We start from the raw sequence: 21,320 nt of genomic DNA, 5'->3' as shown, positions 1-21,320 counted from the left end.
TATACTTGCTAATTCCGTTGAAATATGATGAAAATAACCAAATGTCTTTCAATTTGCATTCCAACAATTGCAAAAATTAGAATTACATGTACCAAAATAAAACTTTGCCCATCCTACATGGACCGAAAACATAATTTGGCTTGGACAATTCAAAGCCTCATGCAATCATGGTACCTATCCCTATTCAAATCTCCTTGAGCCTTGATTCTGTTGAGTCTTGCTCGACTTTTTTAGTTTAGATTGACAGTCTGACGACAATAACTTATTGATACTATTTACATGCTTATGTTTTTATTGGTTGATTTATTAGTTAATCGTGAGGACAGCATCGATTATCTAATGAATTGATTTAACTGAAGGAAATCCAAGATTACTTTATCTGTTGAGTCCTTTTTTTCTGTCTGAATATATTAAATAAAGTATTTTTTTGGTCAGAGTTGGGTTCCTTTTGTAGTTTGTCTTGTTGGTCAGTGAACCATTTGAAAAGGGTTTATCTTGATGGGTTCCATCATCCATGTGTGAAGAAGCCTTTGTCGAGTTCTTTTAGTAGTTGCCTTGTTGGTTAGTGAACCTTGTGAAAGAGCGGTCCAAGTTTCTCTCACTGAATTGTTTATTCAAAAAAAGATATATAACAAAAGGAGGTGAGGTGGTGAGGCAACTTGTTGAATTATGGAGGAAACAAGAGGTTACAAGAAATTTGGAATATTGTCTTACCATATAGAAATAAAAGATAATACACCCCTTTATGTTGTCGGCTAAAAATAGTTGCTTGACTGAATGGGAGTCATCTGGCCACATATCAGATTTTTGTGATTTCAGAACTTGCCTACTTCCTCAAGCAGACACAGAAACAGAGCCATGGAGGAGGACAATCAATGCACAAAGCCTCATGCAATCTTGGTACCTCTCCCTCTCCAAGGCCATGTTATCCCATTTACCAATCTGGCAATGAAGCTTGCTTCAAATGGTTTCACCATCACTTTTGTCAACACTCAATATATTCACCACCAGATAACCAAATCCCAACCCAACAACAAAACTGAACAAGATGACATCTTTGTCGCAGCGCGCAAGTCCGGACTGGACATACGCTACAAAACAGTGAGTGATGGTTTTCCACTAGCCTTCAACCGATTTCAGAACCTTGACCAATGTCTTGAGGGTCATTTACATGTCTACCCTGCCCATGTTGATGAACTGGTTGGAGATTTAGTCCAATCTGACCCCTCAATCACTTGCTTTATTGCTGATACCTTCCACACCTGGCCAGAAACCATAGCCAACAAGTACAACCTTGTCAATGTTTCCTTTTGGACTGAACCAGCTTTAGTCCTAAGCATCTACTATCACTTGGACCTCCTCAGACAAAATGGTCATTTTGGTTTTCATGGTATGCACCCTCTCATAAATCTCCCAAACTTTTGCTTAACTCATACATGGAATGGTTTCTAGTTAATTTGACGACATGAAATCTCATATTGTCAATCTAAAGTTTAAACCATCTGATCGCGTGGAGTCTTGTTCGAATGTTTAGTCTACTAGATTCACAGCATGATGCCATGAACATTAGCAAAGTTATATAACTACATGTATCTGTGTTTTTTTGGGTTGACTTCTTAGATAAACGTGAGGACATCATCGATTACATACCGGGTGTGCAGGCAATTGAACCAAAAGACTTGATGTCACATCTCCAAGCTACTGATTTATTATCCCCAATGCTCAGAATCATTTACAAGGCATTCCATGAAGTTAAAAGAGCAGATTTTATTTTGATTAATACAGTGCAAGAACTTGAATCTGAGACCCTTTCAGCCTTGCATGAGAAGCAGCCCACATATGCAATTGGCCCTGTCTTCCCCAGTAAAACTACTAAGAGTATTGTGGCTACCAATCTGATGTCTGAGTTTGACTGTACTCAATGGCTCAATGCCAAGCCTCATGGTTCAGTTTTGTTTATTTCATTTGGTAGTTATGCTCAAGTTACTACAAAAGATATTGAGGAAATAGCCCATGGACTTTTGCTTAGTAAAGTGAGCTTCATCTGGGTACTTCGTCCCGACACTACAAGTTATGAAGAAACCAATATCCTACCCGTTGGATTTGACGATGAGATTAAAGACAGAGGGATGATAGTGCCATGGTGCTCTCAGATTAAGGTGCTTTCACATCCGGCAGTAGGAGGGTTCTTAACGCATTGTGGATGGAATTCCATACTTGAAAGTATGTGGTGTGGTGTTCCCATGCTGTGTTTTGCTCTATGGACTGACCAAATCACTAATAGGAAACTAGTAGTTGATGATTGGGGCATTGGACTGAATATTTGTGATGGGGTAAAACCCATCACAAGAGTGGAGGTGGAAGAGAAGATCAATCATGTGATGAGTGGAAAATTGGGCCATGGTTTGCAGAAGGAGATAAGAAATGTAAGGCAAACAATGGAGGATGCATTGGCTTTAAATGGGTCATCACAGAAGAATTTCTTTCAATTCATAAGTGATGTAAAGACCAAAGTTCAGACACGAAACTGACTTCCGCATTGCCACAATCTTGTGCTTCTGCTTCATCATCTCATTGTCATTAGATCATCATTAGCATAAAACGCTTCATTAGCAATGTGAAATCCAAAATACACAAGAATGTGGCATATCTGAGGATCTATTATCATGTTTTAAATCAATATTATTGAGTTGTGTTCCAGTCTCTGATGAAAGAAGATACTGTTTGTTTAAATTCTAAAAATAGTTTGTGGGAAGTTGGAACATTAGCCCCACGCCATGTGCTAAAAGCAGTTCACCTCATCTGACCACACATTGCAAAAGATGTGCTTTCGCTTTCATCAGTCCATTAGCTTTTGTGATTTCGGCACTTGCCCTCTCTCTCGCGCCGATAAATGACCACATACTCGCAGACATAGAGAGATGCACACACAAAGAGAGCCATGGAGGACAAGCATTCACAGCCTCATGCTATCATGGTGCCTATTCCTCTCCAAGGCCATCTTCTCCCACATACCCATCTGGCCATGAAGCTTGCATCAAATGGTTTCACCATCACTTTTGTCAACACCCAACATATTCACCACCAGATAACCAAATCCCAACCCAATGACACTGAAGATCAAGATGACATCTTTGCCACAGCACGCAAGTCCGGCCTTGACATACGCTACAAGACCGTGAGTGATGGTTTTCCACTAGCCTTCAACCGATTTCAGAACCACAACCAAGCTGTTGAGGGCCTATTGTATGTCTTCCCTGCCCATGTTGATGAACTTGTTGGAAATTTAGTCCAATCTGACCCCTCAGTCGCTTGATTGCTGATACCTTCCACCCATGGTCAGCAACCATAGCCAACAAATACAACCTTGTCAATATTTCCTTCTGGACTGAACCAGCTCTAGTCTTAAGCATCTACTATCACTTGGACCTCCTCAGAGAACGTGGTCATTATGGTTCACATGGTATGTAATAACTTTCACATAAATTCGCTTGAGCTTTGATAACATTACATTCTTACATTGCGGTCTTGTTCTCACGTCTTACATGTTATGCTGCTAGATTGTCAATTAGAATCACAAGTTTTAAAAGAATTCATTGATCAATACTTCATATTGACATTTTGACAAGAGAAAACATCCTATTACGAATCTCAATTTTTTTGGTTGATGTATTAGATAATCGAGAGGACACCATTGATTATATACCGGGGGTGCAGGCTATTGAACCAAAGGACTTGATGTCACACCTCCAAGAAGCTGATATATCAACACCGATGCACCGAGCCCTACACAAGGCATTCCATGAAGTGCAAAGGGCAGATTTTATTTTGTGTAATACAGTACAAGAACTTGAATCAAACACCCTTTCAGCCTTGCAAGAGAAGCAACCTACATATGCAATTGGCCCTGTTTCCCCCAATAATCCCACAAAAAGTATTGTGGCTACCAATCTGATGTCAGAGTTTGACTGCACAGAATGGCTCAACACCAAGCCTAATGGTTCAGTTTTGTTTGTTTCATTTGGTAGCTATGTTCTAGTTACTAAAAATGATATTGAAGAAATAGCTCATGGGCTCTTGCTTAGTAAAGTGAGTGTCATCTGGGTACTTCGCCCTAATACTACAAGTTATGATGAAACCTATATCCTACCTGTTGGATTTGAGAATGAGATTAAAGATAGAGGGTTGATGGTGCCATGGTGCTCTCAGATTGAGGTGCTTTCACATCCAGCAACAGGAGGGTTCTTGACTCATTGTGGATGGAACTCAATACTTGAAAGTATGTGGTGTGGTGTTCCCATGCTGTGCTTCCCTCTGTGGACTGATCAAGTGACCAATAGGAAACTAGTCGTTGATGATTGGGGGATTGGATTAAATCTCTGTGATAGGGTGAAACCCATCACAAGGGTGGAGGTAGCAGAGAAGATCAACCGTCTGATGAGTGGAAAATTGGGTGATGGATTGCAGAAGCAGAGCAAGAAGGTTAAGCAAACATTGGAGGATGCATTAGCTGTAAATGGATCATCACAAAAGAATTTATCTCAATTCATTGGTGATGTAAAGGCTGAAATTCAAAAACGAGTGTGACTTTCACATTGCTACTATGTGGTTCTGTTCTGCTTCCTCATTTCTTTGTCATCTTTGTCATTAGCGCAACCTCTAAATTAGCACAAAACCAAATTATAATAAGTCTTTCCACTACTTTGAGAATATTGTCGGTGAATCTTTTGATTTTTGTCCACAAGAATCCAAAGTGTGATTCATTTTATTGGTTTAGAAAGACATTGTTTTGTTTATAGTTTAAAAACAGTTTGTGGAAAATTAGACTTCTGCCCCACCACCCCTTATCCTAAGAAAGAAAACAAAACTTTGTGTGTGTATTTGTATAAGCACACAGAGCCACAAACTCACAAACAGAGAGAGAAACAGACACAGAGGGAGCCATGGAGGACAAGCATTCAAAGCCTCATGCAATCATGGTGCCTCTCCCTCGCCAAGGCCATGTTATCCCATTTACCCATCTGGCCTTGAAGCTTGCCTCAAATGGTTTCACCATCACTTTTGTCAACACCCAAATTATTCACCACCAGATAACCAAATCCGAATCCAATGGCAGTGAAGGTCAAGAAGACATCTTTGCTGCAGCGCGTAAGTCCGGTCTAGACATTCGCTACAGAACAGTGAGTGATGGTTTTCCACTAGCCTTCAACCGGTCTCAGAATCTTGATCAATATCTTGAGGGTCTATTGCATGTCTTCCCTGCACATGTTGATGAACTTGTTGGAAATTTAGTCCAATCTGACCCTTCAATCAGTTGCTTGATTGCTGATACCTTCCACACCTGGCCAGCAACCATAGCCAACAAGTATAACCTTGTCCACATTTCCTTCTGGACTGAAACAGCTTTCGTCTTGTGCATCTACTATCACATGGACCTCCTCAGAAAAAATGGTCATTTTGGTTCTCATGGTAAGTAATAACCTTCTCATATCCAACATGTTATGCTATCAAATTGTCGATAAAAAAAGACAAGAGAAGATTTCTCATTATGTATATCTGATTTTTCTGGTTGATTTATTAGATAATCGCGAGGACACAATCGATTACATACCTGGTGTGCAGGCTATTGAACCAAAGGACTTGGTATCACACCTCCAAGCTACTAATACATCAACAGCAGCTCACAGAATCCTATACAAGGCCTTCCAACAAGTTACAAATGCAAATTTTATTTTGTGTAACACCGTGCAAGAACTCGAATCCCAGTCCCTTCTAGCCTTGCAAGCGAAGCAACCTGCATTTGCAATTGGCCCTGTCTTCCCCAATAAAGCCACCAAGAGTGTGGTGGTGGCAACCAACCTCATCTCCGAGTTTGACTGTACAGAATGGCTCAAGGCCAAGCCTCCTGGTTCAGTTCTGTATATTTCATTTGGAAGCTACGCTCAAGTTACTAAGAATGTGGTAGAAGAAATAGCTCATGGGCTTTTGCTTAGTAGAGTGAGTTTCATTTGGGTGCTACGTCCTGATACTATAAGTCATGGTGAACTTGAAACCTCGATCCTACCCGTTGGATTTGAAGATGAGATTAAAGATAGAGGGCTGATTGTGCCATGGTGCTCTCAGATTGAGGTGCTTTCAAATCCAGCAATAGGAGGGTTCTTGACTCATTGTGGATGGAATTCCATACTGGAAAGTATGTGGTGTGGTGTTCCAATGTTGTGTTATCCTATATTGACTGACCAAACCACCAATAGGAAACTTGTAGTTGATGATTGGGGGATTGGACTCAATCTTTGTGACAGGATTAAACCCATTACAAGGATGGAGGTAGCAGAGAAGATCAACCGTCTGATGAGTGGAAGGTTGGGTGATGGATTGCAGAAGGAGATCAAGAAGATGAGGCAAAATTTGGAGGATGGGTTGGCTGTAAATGGGTCATCACAGAAGAACTTATGTCAATTCATTAGTGATGTAAAGGCCAAACTTCAAACACGAATTTGATTTTTCACATTGCCACTGCCACTAAGTAGTTCTGCTTCATCATCTCATTAAAGACTTTTTTTGGTCACACATCTCATTAAAGATTGGTTCTTATTAATGCAGCAACATGGCATGGAAGTTTCCATTGTAATTCTAGTGGCCGAACTTTTCAGTTGTAATATGTTAAAATTTTGCCGAATAAAACACTTACGTTTCTTTCTTCCAATTTTTTATGAAAGTTTCTTTCTTACAATTTTGGCTCTCCCACTCTAGCAAGCACAAAGTGACCAAGTGAAAGGGCACATCGGCACTGCTTCTTTTTCATGGCCAATCTTGCATACTCAACTCGAATGAAACATCAGAGTGGGAGCGAGTAGCAGAGCTCCATGGAATTATTTTTGCTTGAGACAAAGACTAATAATCAAATTGCATTTTAATACCCTGGTTTCTGAAGAAAACTCGAATAATCTAAGCTATAGAACAATATTTCTATCATATTTCCTAGCGTTTCTCGTGAACCAAACAGAACATATAATTAAGCGGCCATTTTTCTTTACTTGTTTTTTTTATATTAAATTTAAAATTTTGTTTTCGTTTAGCTGATCCATTCTTTGCTAACAACTAGGAGGGTCCTTTTTTCTTCAATTTTAAAAAATAGTATAGCCGTGCGGCTATACCACATTTTTTAAAAAAGAAATCGTATAGCCGTGCGGCTATACTAGTTTGCCAAATGGGCCCCTAATAGCTAAACGGGTCTTTGAAAAAAAAAAAATTTAATCGTATAGCCGTGCGGCTATACTCTTTTTAATTAATGTTTCTGAAAAATAGTATAGCCGTGCGGCGATTTCTTTTGACACGTGGGCAACTAGGGGCTATGCAGCTACTCTGATATATTTTTTCATAAATAGTACAGCCGGGTGGCTATACCCGACTTTTTTTATAATTTTTTTTCAAAAAAATAGTATAGCCGACCGGGTTTACTGGGTTTTTTTTGTTAAATTTTTTTTTTATAAATCGGCTATACGCTTTATATATGCACTTTCACGTTTAATACTCTATTATACACGTATGTATGTATTTGTTTAATAATACATCCATGTTATATACACGTCTTAAAGACTGGTAAAATTCACGTTTTTAAAAAAGAAAACATACAATACTCGTATTGTACATGTACGTATGTATTTCTTATATTTAATACACGTATTTTTTATATTAAATTTTCAATAAGACACAAAAAAATTAAAGTAGTATACAAATAATTCTCGCATATTATTGAATAAAATAATATATATATATATTAAAAATATTATATAGTGGGCAATTAATATTTGCTTTGGATATGTTGAAAATAGGAAATTAATATCTATAAAGTATAAACTAATCCAACAAGAGGGTCCTTGGATAATCTAAGCTATAGAACAATATTTCTGTCATATTTTCCAGTGTTTCTCGGGAACCAAACAAAACATATAATCAATTGGCAATTTATCTTTCTTTGTTTTTTTTTTTTTTTTGGATTTAAAAATTTGTTTTCGTTTTGTTTTTTTGGTTTTTTGGGTAATTAAATAGTATAGCCGGACGGCTATACCTTTTAAATATAATGTAGTTAAACAATCTAGTCGTATAGCCGCACGACTATACCACAATTTTTAAAAAAAGAAATCGTATAGCCGCGGGGCTATACCGATTTTGACACATGGGCGCCTAATCGCTGGGGAGCCCTCTTATTTTAGTTTTAAAAAGGATAGTCGCGTGGCTATACTCAATTTTTTAAATTGAAAAAAAATAATAGTCTAGCCGGTTGGCTATACTTATTTTGACACGTGGGCACCTAATCGATAGACGATCCTCTTTTTTTAAAATAAATAGTATAGCCGCGCTACTATACGCTTTTTGACATGTGTATTAAGCCATTACTCGAGTTTCTATTGTTTCCTTTTAATTTTTTACTTTTCCAGAGTCATTACCCCTATAAAGAATTTCGCACTTTCATGTGTAACACTTTATTATACGCGTACGTATGTATTTTTCAATAATACATCCGTGTTCTGAACACATTTTAAAGACTTGGTAACATTCAAGTTTTTAAAAAAGTAAACGTACAATACTCGTATTGTACATGTACACACGTCAACAGTTAACAGAATTTTTAACTGTTTTCCTAATAGTGGGTGTCTTTTGAAAGGTTCCATGAAGTTTTCTGTATTGGTCAAATAGGTCAATAAACGTTAGGTATGATTTTGTAATTACCCCTATAGTTTGGGGGGTTTACTGTAGTTAATCAAAAAATATATATATTAACAATTATTAAATTGTAGTATGAAGATGATGTCAGTGTATCTAGGACTTGAGAATATCAAAATTTCTTGGTGTAGAACAAGATATATTTGTAGATGGAAAGAGCCCTTGGAATTACGCTAGGGAAAAGAGATGATTCGGGCACCCAATCGCTAGGAGGGTCCTTTTTCTTTTTTATAATCTCGTTAAATATTATATTTAAATAGTGCGGCTATACTCGTTAAATATTCTATTTAAATTTTACAGTTGCACCGCTATACGCTATGAATATTTTAAATAATACAACTGTGCGACTATACTCTTTAAAAATTATATTTAAATAGTATAGCCGCCCGTCTATACTGTGGTCCATTTTTCATTTTTATTAAAAAAAATTCCTGATTTTCGTTTATTGATAAGAGTAGTTTAGAGTATTATCCATTACTAATAGGCTATTATCCGAGTCTCTATTGTCCCCTTTTGATTTTTTACTTTTCCAAAGTTATTATCCATATAAAGATTTTTGCATTTTCCCGTTTAATACTAATATTATACATGTACTCATTTTTCAATAATACTTCCATTTTCCGTACACATCTTAAAGACTCGATAAAATACACGTTTTTAAAAAAAGCAAACGTACAATACACATATTGTACACGTATGTATGCATTTTTCATGTTTAATATATGTGTTTTAAACAAAATTTTCACATATTATTAAAAAATTATATAAATATATTAAAAATTATTAAACTGTACGATGAAGATGATGTCAGTGTACCTGGGACTTGAGAATATCAAAATTCCTTGGTGTAGAAAAAGATGGATTTGTAAATGGAAAGAGCCCTTGGAATTACGCTAGGGAAAAGAGAAGATTCGGGCGCCCAATTACTAGGAGGTTCCCTTTTTGATATAATTTTTTTTTTCAAAGAAATAGTATAGCCGCACTCCATACTCTCTGAATAGTATATTTAAATAGTACCACCACACGGCTATACTCTCTGCATATTATATTTAAACAGTATAGCCATGCAGCTATACTTGGGCCCCTTTTTCATTATTTTTATTTTTTTCCCTGATTTTCGTTTATTGATAAAAGTAGTTTAGAGCATTATCCATTATTATTAGGCCATTACCCAAGTCTTTATTGTCTCCTTTTGTTTTTTTTACTTTTCTAAAGTTATTACCTGTATAAAGAATTTAGCATTTTCCCGTTTAATGGGTTTTCACGCAGAAGACTTTAGTTTATGGGCAGGGCTATGACATGCAAGCTGGGTTTTTACTCGACAGGCCGAAATTTTATGGGCCGTGCAGGTCGGCAGCGATGGGTGGATTGAGAGATTTTTCGGCGACGGAAAATCTTCAAACTAGCGACCAATCTTCCTACCATAGAACCAGCACACCTAGAGGATCGTTTTGTGTTTTCGGACCCTGGCCGAAAAGTGGCCGGAACTAGGTGAATCACGGGCAAAAATTGGCATTTTTCTTGAGCTCAGGCCAGCCTCTACGACCAACCATGTGGTTGCGAAACCTCTAGGAAAGCAAGAGGGAGAGGAGACGAACCCGATCCAGGTGGTGGCGCAGCTGAGGCGGCCAGAAACGTTAATGACAACGGTGGAAGTTTCAGCCGAAACTTCACGTCGTTCCAGTCCAAAATTCTTGGCTTTTTCTGCTCCGAAAAGGACATCAAGACGAAGATTTTGGGACCGGTCTCGCCTGAAACGGTGCCGAAGTTGACAGAAATCACTAGCCAAAGTGGTTAGCCAGTTTGCACGAAGATAGAGAAACGAGAGTCAAGAGAGAAGAGAGAGAAAAAAAGAGAGAGAAAGGAGCTGACCAGTTTTTAAAAAATTTAACTTTGCAAAAATTACAATTGTGCCACTGCACTTCCGTAGATCATAACTCCTCTGTTTTAAATTGACCGCCAGTCTACGAATTTTTTTCGACGAGCTCTACTCAATGGTGCTTCTGAATTCCCCAAAATCCTTCCTAAACAAAAAGTGACTAAACTGCCCCTACCAAAATTGCATTTGGTCGCAAATTCATTAAACAACGTCGAAATATTTTGGTCACCCTTCGAAAATATTTTGTCGCCAATCGGTTGGTTGAAGTCTTTTTTGTTGTTATTGTGGTAAATACCACGAGGTGTCCACAGGGGTTCGGCTTGCCCATGGCCACAAAATACTTCCAATTGGTTTCTAACCCCTGCTAGTGGCGAAGCCAGGATTTCATGTGTGTGGGGGCCACGTACAAATTATAAAGAATCAAAAATTCGAACTCACAATACATACGAAAAATAGTGTATATATGTCACTTGTCAAGAATTATATTGCTTATTGGTTGCAATCATAATTGTCCTCGACAAAGGGATAGACAAATACATTCTAAGCAAGAAAAATTGCAAGAGATAGACAAAGAGTAGCGATTTAGCAAATATCTTTAAAGCTTTTTCCCCCATTAAACCCAATAGAAAGAAGAAGAAAAAAATTCAAAATTTCACAAATGAAAAAAAAACCTTAGGTCCCTTCATGCATTCATATCATACATGAAAAAATATTTTATGTAAAAATGTTGACTAAGTATGAAAAATGATTTTTCGGAATAATCATTTTCTCAAGATAATTTTTGGCGGCTTTTATTCCTTACACATCAATTAAGAAAACTTGATTTTATGGTAATTTAGTATGAAGTATATATTGACTTAATGAGCCATCATTTTTAGCATAAATCGTATTTTACACTAAAATCAATAGCTCACCAGAGCTGGAGGTGGCAATTTATCAACCACAACACACCTTGTGGTTGGTTGGTTGAAGTCTTAACCCATGCCTAAATCTCACAAAACTTTTGGTGACAAAATTACCAAATGTCCTCGCTAATAACACTATTGGGTGACCGAAGTTGCGTTGGTCACAGAAAAGGTTTTTTCTTATAGTGAATACTCGTATTATACAAATACATAATTTTCGATGATACTTTCATTTCCATACACGTCTTAAAGACTCTGTAGAAGACACGTTTTTAAAAAAAAGAAAATGTACAATACACATTGTACACGTACGTACGTATTTTTCATGTTTAATACACGTGTTTTTACAAAATTTAGAATAATACACACAAAATTCAAATAATATACACATAATTTTTACATATTATTGAATAAAAAAATTTATATTAAAAATTATTAAACTATACAATAAAGATGATTTCAGTGTACCTAGGACTTGAGAATATCAAAATCCTTGGTGTAGAACAAGATAGATCTGTAGATAGAAAGAGGCTTTGGTATTACGCTAGGGAAAAAAGAAGATTTGGGCGCTCAATCGCTCAGCAGGTCTTTTTTTTAAATATACTTTTTTAAATTAATGTTATAGCCGCGCGGCTATACGTATTAAATATTATATTTAAATAGTACAGCCGCACGGCTATACTTAGGTCCTTTTTTTTCATTTTTTTCCCCCTGATTTTCGTTTATTGATAAAAGAAGTTTAGAGGATTATTCATTACTATTAGGCCATTACCGGAGTCTCTATTGTCCCCATTTGTTTTTTTAATTTTCTAAAGTTATTATTTGTATAAAGAATTTAATATTTTCTCATTTAATACTAATATTATACACGTACATATTTTCCAATAATACTTTCTTTTTCTCTGATGCATTAGCACATTAGGGTTTTCATGCTTCCACAATTCCATTATGTTGTTGCACATCATCTCCCTGTGACTTTAGTCATGTTATTTTTCAACTAGTCAGGACATTTAAAACAACCTCTCAAGTCTCAATTAACAAATATTCCAAATTATCATAGAATCCAATGCGACCATTTTTCTTGGTTTGGTCAAGAAACACAAATTGACAGTCAACAAAATCGACAGCATAAACAAAATAAACATCGAGGAAGAAAGAATGTACAAATAACTCGACGACATCATGGTATCTGAAACCCGATTTATGTGGTCAGGTTGTAGAGGTCATACATCAGCTGGAATACACAATTTACAAAAGAAGTAACAAATAAAAAGCCGAAATACAATTTGTCAACATTTGTACAAATTAAAACCTTTGATCAGAGAATTGTACACACGAAAGCTCGAATTCCGTTTGGGCTCGCAGGGGCACCTTTGGCATGCAATCCTCACGTCAGAGCTAAACTGAGAAAATGTTATAGTCACTGAACTCCCATTGAAGCCCCGCCATTAGGAAAATGTTATAGTCACTGTACTACAATTGAAGCCCCAACATTTGGCAGATCTCAAACACCATTGCCAATTTTAAAATCTGAAAAGGATGCCGTTTCTCGAGCTTCAACTGATGCTGTTGGTTCTCTCTTGTTCGCCCCAAAAAAGGAGCAATTTTGAAATGCATCGAGACTGCTGGCAATAAGGCGGTTCAACCCACTAAGACTATCACTCAGAACAAAATCTTCACTATGGTATTTAGAAGATGGCATCTCCAAATCTAATGGTCCTAAAGATTCAGGCTGCAAAGAAAGGAACATAAAAATCAGAAGTATCCACAAAAAATTGCTGAAAATAAACAAATATATTGTTAACACACAATTCCCATATAAAAAGATTTATAATTCCTTGTTATACAAAAATATATTTATAATTCCATTAGCTCCATTAAAAAGGATGTCAAGGAACCTATAAACGAACTTGTTACATAAAAGTTTAAATGACCCTGCTTCATAGATGAAACAACAGGAGCAGATTTCAGCAGGACCCAGCAAGCCATATGAGGGTCATGGAGATTCAACTTTCAAGACATAAAATGCTGAAAAAGAAACATACCCAGTATATATCTGTTAACGCGTTGAAATCTTTTACTGAACTCTCAAGGATACGTGGATCAGACTGACATTCATCTATAGGACCTCGAGGGGGATCATCAATGGGCCTCTCTACTACAGGTATCTCCTGCAGGAAACGTATATTATTACAAGCATTTTGACAATGCAAGCAACTATTCCTATTTCTCAGTCACATGAGTGCTTCAATAAAAAAATTATACATTGTGAAATGATACCTCAACCATGCAATCAGAGCCCGCTGAGCTTGCAACAGCTGTTTGTTTGCAGGCCCCTGGAGGAGCAACAGCAGATAAACTGGAAAGCTCTTGACAGAAAACAGAATTCTTTTGAAATGAGAAAGCATCACATGTTTCTTCAGCATCCCAGATGGAAGATACATGACATTCCATAGTAGGTTGGCATCCCATCTTGTTCTGTCTAGAAATATGAGCAGCAATTACAGCATCAAACGAATCACAGCTAAATGGGATCTGCTGAAGGCATTGGGAGCCTTCAGCAACAGGTGGATCGATGCAGTTAGTATCTAAATCATGAGATACTCCTGAAAGTAGATCTCCCATGCTTATGTTGGTTAGGCTATCTGCCCACACCCCAGCTGATAGTGCAGTGCCAGTAATTGATCTCAGGTCATCCTATTATTATACACACAAATTAATGTTCAGAGAAATAGCACAATAGTAACCCAGAAAATATGTAAAGCATTTACAGCACAATTTCCTCCATGGGTTAGAAAATAAGATTCCCACTAATACAAGTACAAAAAGAAAGACATCCACACATTATTCCTTCCATTTTGCAATTGTTCTTGAAAAATAGAGGTAAAGTTATTCACATCTTTCTTATGAACACAGTCGAGATCTGATTAGTTGCCATGACGGTAAAAAGTTTCTTTTATTATTATTTTCCATGGGGGTGGGGGTGGCATAAAGCAGATTGTTATGCAAGTAAAACATTCTCTGTTCATAAGACTAATTTAGCCAAGCTGTAAAAAATTCTTAAACTAAGGAACAAGGCAATTGTCACATTCAAAAGATTCCAGAAAGAAAATGTAAGTCGAGGAGGACAAAAAGGGTAAGCATTGATTTTAATACACAACCAAAAAAAAAAAAAAACAAATATCTTGCTTTATCCAAGAAACAACAGGAGACAGTCATATTGAGAAACATCTAATGTACAAGTAAGATTGGTAGATAAGACAATGCTATGTGATTGGAACAGTTAGTATAGAAAGCAAATTGCAAGTTCCTCTGTTGGGCCCTAGTTAAAAATATGCAAACATTCATACCTGTGGGCTGACAGTTTAATAACATTAAAAGCATGGAGCAGAGAAAGGACATTTACCACATCTCCCCGATGTCTTGAGGTATTCTGATCACCAGCCTCCTTTTTATGCCATGACGTTATTTCCGTAGGGTCCCCCACAAAGTCATTGTTTGGACTTGCGCAGATGTAGCCATTTATCTCATTGGGCTCTTCAGCTGAAGTCAAACCAAGAGAATGGTTGTACCGTGGTTTACCACGTTCGGGTAGTTGGGGTTGAGAATGTTGATAAGCCAGTGCAGAGAGAACACAACTATTGTTCGTTGAAGCGAAGTGATCCTTATGGATATCGGCAGACTGATTATCAGTTGAAAGAGGAGATATAGGCGCTGAATCCACAATCTGCTCCTTCCTCTTCTCTTCATTAATATCATGCTCACCTTGATTGCTGCAAGATGCTACAGGTGTTTGCAATCCAACAGACCCAAGCTCAGTATTGGAGAACCAACCATACCTGCAAGGAAATATTGCGACTCGTTTTATGATATTTAGTAATATAGTGTGTGACATTATATTTGAGTTGAAAAGAAGTAGGAACCTTAAACGGAAAACTGGAGGGCATCCAATCGTTGCATATACATCTGCCGCGCTGACAATTGAGTCTTGTGTCCATCTAGGATAACCCATCAGGTTATCCCTCTGGACACTGTAATGGAACAGGGTTAGCTCTCCTGATGCTACATTCGAATTTCCCCATTTGCGATTTAGATGATCCAAAACTGATGATATCTTTTTCCGAGTACTAAGAGTGAGTTCCAAGTATGGATTATGTTTATCCTGTGAAACATTAATAACCCAAATTTTGATCACTCTGAAAAGTGTTCAGGTGATAAAATTTTATTTCAAAACAAATTTGAAAATATAAGTTACGACAATGCTCACATTTTCCAAGGCTCTTCTAGTACCATCGTCAATTGGGAACAACTGGAGCTTAAGTTTCATACAATTGTTTGTGCCACTCTCTGCATCAATATTTTGTACAAAAGCGGGCATAGGCGGCAGAACTTTTCCAACAGGAACAGCGCTACTTTGCCCTGAAAATTAAAATGGAAAGAACCATGGCATTAATAAATTTTCCCCAACTGGCTTGAGTCTAATCCACTCAAGAAAAAATAACCAAGAACTGGCAATGACATGATTCACCTGCAGCACTTCTGTCTTGCTCAACTTCTTTATCAGTTATTGCCCGCTCTAGGTGCTCAGCAGCATCAGCAACCAAAGAAACCCCAGCAATTGCAGCCTTTTCCCACTTTTTATACGCTGCTGACGAGATTGCACCTGCTAATAATACATTAGTAACCAGACCAATACCAAATTTCCTGAAAGCGGCACTAGCATTGAGAATATGTGAATTCAAGGATGAAAATATCGGAGATACAGATATTATCGGGCCTTCAATTTACGGATATTTCGGGGGACATATCAATGTCGTTTTAGGTATCGGGGAAAATCGACAAAAAAGACAGATAATGGCTTTAAAACACGGAATTTTGAAGTGAAACTTTCATAGATATTAAGCACATTATCAATGACTGTATTGAACTAATAAAATTCAAAATGTACTAAGTATAAGATATGCATATGATGAAATGTACGTGTATATAATGCGCGATGAAAATCCTGAAAATAAATACAATTAGACTTAACACAACAAAGACAACATTATTCAAACATAACCCAACCCAACATTATATTACAAGAATCAGACTTAATGATAAAGGAAATAAGAGACAGAAGATTAGGTGAAAAATAAAATCAAACACACAAGAAACCGAGCAACCAGAGAGAGGGGAGGAAGAGCCAAAGATTGCCGAAATGACAGAGAAGAGAAGAAAGGAGAAGCTACTAAGTATTCGAGCTTGGTTTTTGACATTGATTCAGTGGCTGGGACCTATGATTACTTTCAAAGCTAAAGACAAATTTCTGGGTTATCTGTTTGGTATCGGGGGTTATCGGAGATATATCACCGATAAGGAGGAAGAAATAGGCTTACCCCCCCTGTATCTGTATCGACACCTAAAAAAGGGATATATTGGCCGATATTTTCATCCTTGTGAATATGTTGACTAGTTTCTTTTGAAAATCAGGTACTGCTTATTTTCATAAGTAATCTACCAAAATGCAGCTGATGCCACCAATTGTACCTGGAACGAGAAGCGATAGTTCACCATAGCCAACACGGGAAAAAACAAATTAAGTTAAACCTTCAAATAATTTATTTTATTTATTAGGAAGACAAGTAACACAATTTAGTCACGGGAAAAGAAAACACGAAGAATAAAATCAGAGGCTATGTTTGAAGGAGGCAAGAACAGCAATGTGACTTCACGAAGGCGCAAGTTAGGTTTGAAAAACTTAAAGTTAATAAACCTAGAGTAATTTCAACCATCCAAAGATTCAAGCAAGTTATATAAAAATTTAATCAGGGTGAAACTCTGAAGTCCAAATGCATTGAAATATTCCCTGCTGTATTAAGTGGTTGCTAGAATCATGCAAATCTGACATCAGATATCTATGCTCATTCTTACACCAGTTCACTTAAAGCATATATATAAAGAAGAAAAGCACACTGAACTTAGAAGCCAATTTCCACAGCTGAGACAAATCAGCAACTAGCAATTAAATTCTAAACTTTACATGAGAAGATTGTCAATGGGATGAAATTAGAATTAAAGGACCACATACCCTAGCTTCTGTAAAGGACAGACTATGCAAAAGTGGCTAGACTAACAAAAAGAATCACCTGGTTTTCGTCGTTGTCTAGCAGGTTTCATGGTACTTGAGTCTCCTTTGTTGCTACGATTAACACCTATATTTACATTGCGCTTTAATGACGCTTTTCCAGGTCCTAATTTCTGAATATTGTGACTGTCAACAAGAACCAGTTTAACTGTGCGATTATCATGTCCTGATGGTCTATTCTGATTGGAAAGTGTGCTTGGAGCATTAGGAGGGCAGTTTTCCCCCTGAGAAGGCCGTTTCCTAACACTCTTCTTCCGGTCTTTCAGGAGTTGGTGTTCCTTTATGCAAAAAACATGACAGTAAGTCCAAGACCAGTGTAATATATCAATATCAGACATAGTGCACTTTTGCTCAACTACATTAACCATGGTGCACCTTTACGACCCCAAGCATAACACATGGCATGTGATGAGTTGAGAGGCAATGGTATATCATGGCTATTGGTGGTCAGTAAAATTCTACTCTATCAAATAAACAAAAAATCTTGCTTTATCCAACAAATATATATTATACACACACACACACACACACACATAATGGAACATAGTCCTGGATTAAAATTAATGCTTTTACTAACCAATGCTTCTATAAAGATCTTAAATCTTCGGGGCTTCAAGTGAAGCTTTGATGCTTTGCAGCTATACTTTTCCAGCAATGACCACCTGCAAAAGTCACACAAAACGTATAATTCTCTGCGCATTTGTATTTCTATTTAACAAGACAATTTGGACAAAAAAATCATGATGTCTTTAAGCCATATTATCAACAACAGATTCTCTACAAAAGATATTGGTTCAAATGCTCCCAACAGTAACTGTTAAAAACTAAGATCCAACTCCAGGCTGCAATCTTTTTAGAGGATCTCCAAAGGTAAGAAAAATGACAAAACTGATTGATAATTAATCTTACCATCGAAGCATAGCAGCATTAGTATCTTTAGAATTTTTGGAATCCAAATATAATCCTGGACCCAGCAGCTTGTTCATACGCCTCACAAGACGATAATAATAATGTCTGACCTGGAAACCATGAAGGGAAAAGAGAAAGAAAATCAAAATCAAGATGTTGACAGGAGAATCAATCAACCACTGAATGGAAAGAGCCAAAAGTAATTGTTCTAGAAAATACCTGATCCTTGTTTTTACTTTGAACACGACAAGTTATCTTTTCAAAATTCTGCAAAGTATAGCACAGTTAGGGATTTTTATGTGTAAAATATTTAATTACCAAAAAAACCAAGGACAGGAGCATGCCTTGCCAACTTGTCGTAAAGCAGCAAAGAAACTTTCCTCCTCTTGGTGTGTCCAAGCAGCCCATTGCCTGGTTGGTTTTTTCACTGCAAATTCACAACAATTAGATGGTGGAAATTTGTACTTTGGAAGGTAAAATAATCAGAAGAAAGCCCATAATAAGTAAGTGACATATGAATTGATCGCATAAAATATACCAGGCTGCTGCAGTGCAACGTGATTTGAGGTGGATGGAGCTAAACCTGGACCTCCATCCTGAACAAAGAAACCCCCCTGATGAGGATGTGCCTCGGAGTTCACAATCACTGTTGACCCTATCTGCATGTTGAATGCATAACCTATATGCTCATGCTCTCAGCTTCTGGGTTTCAAGCAATACTTTGTTTGACCTCTAACTTGGTGCAAACCAGACTGTTAATTGTAACAAGAGGATTTAAGCTTAGCATGGAAAAAGCAATGCAGTAAATTGACACAAAGTTAAATTAGTAGGAGGCAACAACCAAATCAGTGTGTTCACACATTCAAATGCACCAAAAGATGCGCATTCATGCACCCCAAATTCAGGTTCTCCAGATACTTCATAATGTTAAACGATTGCATTTTGGAGTTCATTTACATAACAGATCTAAATTTTCAAATTTCCCTTGATTGGGTAAAATTTTACATGAGAATGATTGGAAAGTAAGTTCACAAAAAAGCACTCCATCAAACAACACTGAAGCTCACAAATGTAATCAAACTATTCACATGAATAAGGAATTTGTATTAGAAGACCCGAAGTGTATCTAGCAATCCAAACCGGGCAAATAGTAATATCAAATCATGCTCATGCTAACAAATCCATTATCATATTAGCATCCAGTTTGGCAAACAGAGCCTACATTGGCTTACAAAAAAAAACAATCTAATTCAGTAAAAGTTAAGCAAGAAATTGAACTCCAGTAATCAAAATAAAAAATAAAAGAGAACTGTAATCAGTAGCTAAAAAAATGCAAGAAAACAACAGTAGACATGGAGAATATACTCTTCAAGAATTTAGATCCAAATCACAACTCCTCAACTGAACTCTACCTCAGAAAACTTTTTTTTTTCCTCGATATGTAGAGTTAAAATTAGCCTTTTCATATCAAAAAAATCCACAGAAGTACAAAAGAAATATTGAAAAAAAAGACCCTAATTGTAATTTCTTAACTTTCCCAGCAGCCAAACGACAGCTAGGGTTTCCAACTACACAAACAAATAATCAATCAACTTATGCTCTGTCAACCACATAAATCAATGAATCTGGAGAATTCGCACTCATAAATTACCTGATAGAAATTTCGAAGAACCCAGAAAACCCTAAAATCGAACGGACGAGCTTCTGAGATTGAAGAAATGCGAACAAAAACCGGATAGAATCTTCCGACAGACGTCTACAGTTCGAAAAAGGAACGAATTTTACTTTGAGAAAAAAAGCGTTATTAGTTAATTCACTGGAAAGGACGAAAAATAAGGATTATTGGCATATTGGGATCATATCACAAAGGGAACGGGTTTTTTTTCTTATTTTGCAAGGACATAGAGGTTACTCAACATGACCTAATTTTTTACAACTTTTCAAGTGATTCTATGAAGACCTAAATTTTTAGGAATAGTAGAAGGTAGACTAATTTTGTTGATGCTTTTATTACTTCTAATCAAAAAAGGAAAAAAAAAAATTTATTTTTTTTATTTTAACGGTCTAATGGATCATATAGATATTAGATACGATAAAACATAAACAACGATCGTTATGATATCAATGATCGACACGATCGTTATGATAATGATATGATTGAGGTTGTTATCAAACATCCAACTAACCTAAGATTTGATTTTATACTTTATTTGATTTTATGTCATTTGAGCTATAGTTTATGAGAAAGTTATATCGGCCGTAAATGATGAGTTGAAATACAATGTAAATAATTCTTCTGACACAAATAATACTGATACAATCAATGTACGAAATATTACTCTTACACCTAGCATAGATCAATCTCATGGATGAAATACATGTCAATGTTCAATTTGGATTCTTTGCCCCCAATATATCATAATCATGAATGCTATGCCATTAATATTTTTCTTTCCCTTCTAACAATCAACCATTCACTTTGAACATGTGTGATGAATTCGATTTGAAGTCTCATTTCCCAAACTATGCATTCACTGTGAATAGCATGTGTGATGAATTTGAATTGACGTCTTATTTCCCAAACTTTCCAATGCTAATGCAAAGCCTACATTTTTCCATAGGGTATGTAAAAGAAAAATTATTTACTATTACTGTTGTCACAGTATTATCATTATACAATATTCCTCATCACAAAGACACAAAGGAACCTAATTTGGCATATACGTCCCATACTTTAAATTATTAAGACTAAAACTTCTTCCAACATTGAAAA

At 36.7% G+C, this 21,320-nt stretch overlaps 3 protein-coding genes and 1 pseudogene across 3 annotated transcripts; 3 read left to right on the top strand and 1 right to left on the bottom strand.

Moving 5' to 3' along the window:
• The first annotated feature begins 648 nt into the window (after positions 1-648).
• Positions 649-2,714, top strand: LOC117630131 (UDP-glycosyltransferase 86A1-like). The gene is made up of 2 exons (XM_034362881.1): positions 649-1,390; positions 1,621-2,714. Exons 1-2 carry the CDS (start codon positions 859-861, stop codon positions 2,529-2,531), a joined length of 1,443 nt encoding a protein of 480 aa, XP_034218772.1. The 5' UTR covers positions 649-858; the 3' UTR covers positions 2,532-2,714.
• Positions 2,715-2,825: 111 nt separating this feature from the next.
• Positions 2,826-4,712, top strand: LOC117630133 (annotated as a pseudogene).
• Positions 4,713-4,805: 93 nt separating this feature from the next.
• LOC117630130 (UDP-glycosyltransferase 86A1-like) lies at positions 4,806-6,706 on the top strand. The gene is made up of 2 exons (XM_034362880.1): positions 4,806-5,469; positions 5,582-6,706. Exons 1-2 carry the CDS (start codon positions 4,944-4,946, stop codon positions 6,499-6,501), a joined length of 1,446 nt encoding a protein of 481 aa, XP_034218771.1. The 5' UTR covers positions 4,806-4,943; the 3' UTR covers positions 6,502-6,706.
• Positions 6,707-12,570: 5,864 nt separating this feature from the next.
• On the bottom strand, positions 12,571-20,448 carry LOC117630129 (TSL-kinase interacting protein 1). The gene is made up of 14 exons (XM_034362879.1): positions 20,199-20,448; positions 19,086-19,299; positions 18,892-18,974; positions 18,767-18,814; positions 18,548-18,657; positions 18,216-18,300; positions 17,640-17,916; positions 16,040-16,174; positions 15,779-15,930; positions 15,435-15,673; positions 14,918-15,350; positions 13,792-14,208; positions 13,557-13,682; positions 12,571-13,243 (listed from the first exon to the last, which is right to left on the bottom strand). The coding sequence occupies exons 2-14, from the start codon at positions 19,210-19,212 to the stop codon at positions 13,016-13,018; spliced, it is 2,460 nt and encodes an 819-aa protein (XP_034218770.1). The 5' UTR covers positions 19,213-19,299; positions 20,199-20,448; the 3' UTR covers positions 12,571-13,015.
• Between the last annotated feature and the right edge of the window lie 872 nt (positions 20,449-21,320).

This window comes from Prunus dulcis, chromosome 6, assembly GCF_902201215.1.
Source record: "Prunus dulcis chromosome 6, ALMONDv2, whole genome shotgun sequence".
Lineage (NCBI taxonomy): Eukaryota > Viridiplantae > Streptophyta > Magnoliopsida > Rosales > Rosaceae > Prunus > Prunus dulcis.
This window is presented reverse-complemented; position numbering and strand designations above follow the sequence as displayed.

Coding starts and splice junctions, on each gene's coding strand:
- LOC117630131 (XM_034362881.1), top strand. CDS start 859: ATGGAGGAGGACAATCAATGCACAAAGCCTCATGCAATCTTGGTACCT. Junction 1,391..1,620: donor TGGTCATTTTGGTTTTCATG/GTATGCACCCTC, acceptor TTGACTTCTTAG/ATAAACGTGAGGACATCATC.
- LOC117630129 (XM_034362879.1), bottom strand. CDS start 19,212: ATGCAGATAGGGTCAACAGTGATTGTGAACTCCGAGGCACATCCTCAT. Junction 18,301..18,547: donor AATGCTGCTATGCTTCGATG/GTAAGATTAATT, acceptor TGACTTTTGCAG/GTGGTCATTGCTGGAAAAGT. Junction 15,931..16,039: donor GCAAGACAGAAGTGCTGCAG/GTGAATCATGTC, acceptor TTTAATTTTCAG/GGCAAAGTAGCGCTGTTCCT.
- LOC117630130 (XM_034362880.1), top strand. CDS start 4,944: ATGGAGGACAAGCATTCAAAGCCTCATGCAATCATGGTGCCTCTCCCT. Junction 5,470..5,581: donor TGGTCATTTTGGTTCTCATG/GTAAGTAATAAC, acceptor TTGATTTATTAG/ATAATCGCGAGGACACAATC.